This window comes from Choristoneura fumiferana, chromosome 5 (assembly GCF_025370935.1).
Source record: "Choristoneura fumiferana chromosome 5, NRCan_CFum_1, whole genome shotgun sequence".
Taxonomy (NCBI): Eukaryota; Metazoa; Arthropoda; class Insecta; order Lepidoptera; family Tortricidae; genus Choristoneura; species Choristoneura fumiferana.
The window spans coordinates 11739367-11746551 of NC_133476.1; the positions used below are offsets into that span (position 1 = coordinate 11739367).

Genomic DNA, 7185 nt, shown 5'->3' on the forward strand with positions numbered 1-7185 from the left:
TTGCTTTAGATATAAATGAATGTGAAGACCCCACTGTTGCATCGCGATGCGTGGCAAACGCCGAGTGTTGCAATCTGCCGGCGCATTTCATCTGCAAGTGTAACCGAGGGTTCGAAGGCGACGGTGAAGAAGAGTGCCGAGGTGCTTTTATTGTCATATCATATACCTAATACTTATATTATAGCTATTTTAAAACAGTGGTTATACAGTGTGTTATCGGAAGCCGGGCTTTTTTATGGGAGATTAAAATAACGTATTTCTGTAACATACCCATGACATTAACTTAATTAATAAACTGAAATTCAGACTTTGTTCACTTTCTTTAGACGACCAGATGGCCTAGTGGTTAGAGAACCTGACTACGAAGCTTGAGGTCCCGGGTTCGATTCCCGTGTCGGAGCAGATATTTGTATGAAAAATACGAATGTTTGTTCTCGGGTCTTGGGTGTTTAATATGTATTTAAGTATGTATCTATATCTATATAATTATATTATCCGTTGCTTAGTACCCATAACACAAGCTTTGCTAAGCTTACTTTGGGACTTGGTCAATTGGTGTGAATTGTCCCGTGATATTTATTTATTTATTTATTTTCTTACAAAATTAAAATTGCCTGCAATGTAAGCAAAGTAAATTGACAAGTAATAATCAAAGTAGGTATCTGTCGGCTGTCATTTACACTTACTTGTCAATTTACTTTGTTGTACGTTGCTGGCAATTATAATTTTGTTAAAAAGTTAACTAACAGTCTGAATTTTAGTTTATTATTTAAATCAATGTCATGGTTAACTTACAGAAATGCGTTACTTTAACCTCCCTTAAAAAAAGCCTGGCTGCCGGTAACACGATGATAAATAGTTTTTTCCTACTTACATTATAAACTAGCTGTTGCTTGCGAATTCATTTGCGAATAATTCGTTTATCGTGCGCTCGCGGGAACTATTCAATTTTTTGGGATAAAACTATCCGATTCTGACCTTCGGAGGGTTTCCATAGCAAATATCATCACAATCAATTGACTATTTCAAGAGTGAAAGCGTAATACAACAAACGTACCCACTTTCATAGTAAGGTCGCGAATGTTTGTAACTCCTCACACAAAAACGGATCAACGAATTTGGGTTAAATTTGGCACACATATAGTATATATAACTTGGATTAGCATATTAATATATAATAAGTACTTTTTATCGCGAAAAAATGCATAGTTCCCACTGGATAGCAATAAACGTATTCGTCCCAGACGAAGTCACGGGCAACAGCTAGTTCATCATACACAATTATTTTTTGGCGGAAACTTGACACATTTAGTACAGTTATTGGGCTACGATGAATTATTTCCTTTCCAATTTAGATATCGATGAATGTCGACGTCCTGGAGCTTGTGGCATAAATGCTGTCTGCCAGAACTATCCCGGAAATTATACGTGCGCTTGTCAAGCCGGTTACACTGGAAATCCATTCGATGGTGTAAGTAAACTTTGAATTTTTGCAAGCTTTTATTCAATTGCTGTTTATGTAATGGGATAGAATAAAAAAAACTCGGTAAATTAATTTTGCTTCAATATAATGAAATGAAGTTTACAAAGTGCGGCTGACGCTTCAGCTGTGCGTTTCATTTTAGATTTTAGTCAATGCCTAAGTAAGTGTACCTACTTTAAATAAGTATGATGTTGTTACGTGTTATATATAATGTCTCAGCATTGTGAAGGATTGTTTTATTGGACTAGTGTGTGGATGTGGACGAGTGCGCTAGCGGATCAGCGTGCGGCTTGGGCGCAACTTGCCACAATGTGGAGGGCGGGTACGAGTGCGCGTGTCCCGCCGGCAGCGAGGGCGACCCGCGCGTGGCGTGCCGCGAGGCGGACGCGTGCGCGCGCGCCGTCTGCGGCCGCGGCGCGCTCTGCCAGACTCTGCCCGGCGCCGGTTCCTACCGCTGCGTCTGCCCGCCCGGCTTCAGAGGCGACCCCGATGTCGGATGCACTGGTGAGCGACACAACCCGAAACGGCTTTCTTTGACCCATCCTAACCTACTCAACTCCTGTGTGGTCTAACGCTTTGTGGTATTAAAACGGTCGCGTGTAACGAATCGCGCTGAACACTACCGTATCCGAATGCGCGGTAGCTTCACGCTTTTACTAATTATCACTTCAATCGAGACATTTCTCGACAAATGTAACGAACCAAATTTTCAGCAACTCTGTAAATAAAGCATCGGCGAACGAAAGACTCCCGCCCGAAGACATCATTGCCCAATACTGAGTTTTGGCAACACGTGGCACTGAAGGATCCATCGTGTGTGATAATATTTTTAGAAAAACACCTTCCTTTCAGTTTCTTCTTCAGACTTTCGTCGACTACTATAACACTGTTTACCCTCAGTGGCCTGTCATCCTGTTTCTTGCTCTTCGTAGTGGCCGTCGGCGTTCCTATAGCGTGCGTATGTCGTTAGTGGAGGAATGCCAGCGGTAGATGTAATTAGACGTGAGTTGTTTGTTACACCAGACGTGGATGAATGTAAGAGTAGCGAGAAGGTGTGCGGCGCGCACGCTGTGTGTACCAACACGGTGGGCAGTTTCGTGTGTGCGTGCGAGCCGGAGTACACGGGCGACGCGCGCGCGCCGCTCGGCTGCCGTGATGTTGACGAGTGCGAGGCGCTCGAGCGGCCCTGCGGCACGCACGCCATCTGCGAGAACGCTGCGCCCGGCTACAACTGCGTCTGCCCGCAAGGGTATAGAGCCAAACCTGACCCTCAAATCGCCTGTGAACAGGTAAATACGTCGACTTTATTAAACATTTTCTAATTTTGTGCACAGGTTCATTAATTCAAACTAACAAAAAATATTATTTCAGATTGACGTCAATACGCTATGTAAATCCAATTTTGATTGCACTAATAACGCCGAATGCATAGAAAATCAATGTTTCTGTAAAGAAGGATTCGATGCCAAGGGATCTGTTTGTATTGATATTGACGAATGTGTTACCAAAACATCATCTTGCGGAGAAAACGCTTTATGTGTCAACACACTAGGATCTTATAAATGTGAATGTGCCAATGGTTTTGTGGGTTCACCACCGAAAGTAAAGTGTCGTGCTCCATGTGAAGATGTTAAATGTGGAGATCATGCATACTGTAAACCAGACGGCGCTGAAGCATATTGTGTGTGTGATGACGGATGGTCTTTTGACCCAACCGACATAGCCGCTGGCTGTATCGATATCAATGAATGTGACACATCGGTTGGACCTGTTGGTCGTTGTGGTACAAATGCCCGGTGTTCAAATACTTTGGGTAGTTTTATGTGTCACTGTCCAGAAGGCTACACCGGAGATGCATACAAACAATGCATTGATATTGATGAATGTCAAATTGAAGGGACTTGTGGTGTAGGTGCAGAATGTATAAATAGAGATGGTTCATTTAGCTGCGAGTGCGCTGAAGGCACTATACCTGATCCAGATCCAAGAGTGCGTTGTGCAGAAATTTTATTATGTAAAAACAATAAAGAATGTCCTGGAAATTCAATTTGCGATCAAAACTCAAGGTGTTTGTGTCCAGAACCAAATGTGGGCAATGAATGTAGACGTAAGTATAGTTTGATTTACGCGAATCCAAACTATTTGTACATATTACTACGAAATGCTTGAATAAGATCCAGTAGTTTGGATGAATCGTTGTAATTTAGGTATTTTATTTATATGCCTGAGTATTAACGTAGTGAAAAATAAATGAAAGTGTTAACCGCTGCAGCAGGTAGCCGCTGTGGAATAATTCGCTTTAGTTTTCAAGATGCTCATTTACGAGTTGCATATTGTGTTGAGGTGTAGAAGTTGCCTGTGTTTACCTTGTCTTAAGCCGATAATTTTAGTTTTACTTATAGAGTTACGTTAGAAAAACTTGGCAACATGCAATTGGGGCAAATAAAAAAATTGTATTGGCAACACATTTCACACATTTTTAAGCCTGCAAACATTCATATATCGTACAAAATGAAATGAAAATGAAAGTAAAGAGTCAATATGGATTTCATTCTTAAAAACAATGATTATAATTCATTTAGAATGATCTGAGGTATAGTCAAAATCTGACTTAAGAAATAAAAGCCTAAAAATGATTCAGGGGCATTAATGTGGAATGGTCAAGTTCCTCTTCTGATATTTTGACAATTTCTTTGTAAGCATTTTAAATATTGATGACGTATTCATGCGAATGCGAATAACCTAGCTTAACATTAGTCACAATTCAATTTAGATTTACATTGATGCTTGCCAGACTGACTTTTAGGGTTGCCTGAAGTAGGTTTGCATTACATAGCTACAATACAATACAGTACAAATATTATTTATTGCAAAAATTAGCCACCGTCAAGACAGCGAGTCCCACTCTACGTTAGTATTTTTATTTACATTTGATGTTTATTCTATTTTTTGTAGACCCCTGCGAGACGTTGCACTGTGGAAGTAATTCAGAATGCCTTTTGACCGACCAAACAGCTCAATGCACTTGTCGAATTGGTTTCACTGGCAATCCATCATCTCTCAACGGATGTCAAGATATCAATGAATGCAAATCAAATCCGTGTGGTCCAGGAGCTGTATGTAAAAACTTACCAGGGAATTTTCAATGTGAATGTCCGGGTAGCTTTCAAGGTGATCCATATTCCGATGGGTGTGTGCCAGGGAAGATGCCCAGTGAATGCAGCGAAACTAATCCATGTTCTGTAGGAGAGCAATGTATATTACATGATACTGAAAATGTATGTATTTGTCCGCAAGGGTATACGCGTAGTAAAGAAACGGGTTATTGTGAAGATATAAACGAATGTATTCAACATGGACGCTCACCATGTGGTTTAAATGCTATTTGTAAAAATTTACCAGGAAGCTACGAATGCAAATGTCCTCCGGAATATAGCGGAAACCCGTACAATTTATGTGAATTATGTAACGATATCCATTGCCAATGTCAACCACCGTACAAAGTAGTCGACGGCATTTGCGTTTTATCTGGCTGCTCAAAAAACAATAAATGCGGAAAAGGTGCGGAGTGTATTGTTATCAAAGATGAAGTCAGCTACTGCGCGTGTCCAGCTGGATTTTTGCAAAACAGGGAAGGTTCATGCGAAGACATTAATGAATGCACTGCTGGTCAACCCGTTTGTGGAATCGATGCTAAGTGTATTAATACCATTGGCTCTTTTGTCTGCAAATGCCCTTCAGGTTATGGACAAGACATTACCACTGGACATTGCAGCTTAAATCAAAAACGCTGTATAAGTGATTCTGATTGCTTTTCAAATGAGAAATGTATCGAACCAGGCCAATGCGTTTGTCCACCGCCGTTTTACTTAGATGTTACGGATGGTCAGAAATGCAAGAGTCCTTGTGAGAGATTTACGTGTGGAATAAATGCTAAGTGTACGCCAAGTGATCCTCCAAGATGCATGTGCATGGCGGGATTTGAAGGGGACCCTTACACAGGTTGCACCAATAGAAATGAATGCCACAGTGCTCCATGCGCGTATGGTGCAACTTGTCACGACAAAAAAGGAGGTTTTCAATGCGAGTGTCCCCAAAATATGATTGGAGATCCATACAAAACAGGATGTAAGTATACCTTTTAACAATTGAAGCAGAGGTAGCTACAAACTATATAGGTAGACATATATATTTTTTATTGTGCGTACTTTTTTGTAGGTAACTACCTATGTATTCTGTTAATTAATAGTGGATTGTATTGTAATATTAGTGTGATATGCCAGTATTTTTACAGCCTACATAAATAAATACATATATAAATAGAGCATATAACTAGAGCTCCATTAATTAGGACTTAGAAGCTGTCGTCGTGCTACTGCTAGCCTTACCGAAGACGACACGGCTTATAACTTTAAGCACCTTTACATTCATTATATTCTATATTCTTCTTCTTTAGGTACTATTGAAGAGGGTCCTTCAGAAAAACAACTCTGCAGTTCAGACGAAGAGTGCCCTAATACTCTTTCTTGTATGAACCGTACCTGTCTATCACCGTGCGGAGGAGTCTCATGTGGACCTAATGCGTTTTGTGAAGTCGATAATCATGCAGCATGGTGTCGTTGTAACCCCGGGTACACCAAACCTGAAGGCGGAAAGTGCATTTCTGGTAAATAATAACTGAAATCATAATTATTTAAATAAATTAAACTTACAATGGTTTTATTCAAAAACTAATTATTTTTAGGTTGCGACTCGTTTTCATGCGCCTCTCGTGCTCAATGTATAATATCAAAGTCAGGGCCGACATGCGTTTGCCCCGAAGGTATGGTGGGAAATCCATTCCCCGGAGGCTCTTGTAGAAGAGAGCGTGTGTGGGCCGGGCGCGCCCTGCGATGGGACCCTGTCCTGCGTCGCGGGCCGCTGCCGGCAGCGCTGCGAAGGCGTAGTGTGTGGTGTAGGCGCTTCGTGCAATGAAGAAAGCGGCAGATGTGTGTGTAATGATTTCTTCGTTGGAAACCCCGATCTGTTATGTATGCCACGTAAGTGTATAACGACTTTCTTTATGTATATTCGATTGCTTTGTTACTATTTGACTTTCAATGTTAAAAATATTTATTTTTTTCAGCTATTTCACCACAGCTTGTGAACCAGCATGTGGAGAAAATGCACATTGTGTTTATGGTCAAATAAATGTTTGTAAATGTGACAAAAGCTTTACTGGTAACCCTTACATTAAATGCCTTCCAAGGAGGCAAATAACGTGCGCCAAAGCATCTTGTGGACTCAGTGCTGTTTGTCAACAAACTAGATCGCACGTTGAATGTCTTTGCCCTCCGGGTTATATTGGAAATCCTAATCTGCAATGTATTGACATAGACGAGTGTGCTTCAAAGCCTTGTGCCGAAAACGCTATTTGTATATAAATACGCCTGAGAAGTTTCAGTTGTAATTTGTAAGAGTCGCGCTGTAGTGGTAATCCATATGAACTTTGTTCCCATGTATCGATTGCAAAATGCACTGTAAGAAAATAGTTTGCACTTGTACTCTATAAGCCACATGTCCGGATGGATATATTTGTGAAAGATCGAGGTGTGTCGATGCGTGTCGAATGGCTTGTGACCTAAATCAATTTGCGAAAGAAGGTTATTGCATTGGCGTCTACCAGGTTATACAGGAAATCCTTACAATCTTACAGCTCGGAT

General features: G+C 40.9%; 1 protein-coding gene across 1 annotated transcript in view; it reads left to right on the forward strand.

Annotated features, from left to right (window-relative positions):
• The window catches only part of dpy (fibrillin-like protein dumpy), a 141064-nt gene that overhangs the window by 20286 nt on the left and 113593 nt on the right, over window positions 1–7185 (forward strand). The window contains exons 6-11 of the mRNA XM_074087894.1: window positions 10–141; window positions 1356–1471; window positions 1732–1987; window positions 2507–2772; window positions 2855–3590; window positions 4439–4928. Of these exons, the coding sequence (XP_073943995.1) occupies window positions 10–141; window positions 1356–1471; window positions 1732–1987; window positions 2507–2772; window positions 2855–3590; window positions 4439–4928 (1996 nt within the window). The remainder of the gene's footprint in view (window positions 1–9; window positions 142–1355; window positions 1472–1731; window positions 1988–2506; window positions 2773–2854; window positions 3591–4438; window positions 4929–7185) is intronic.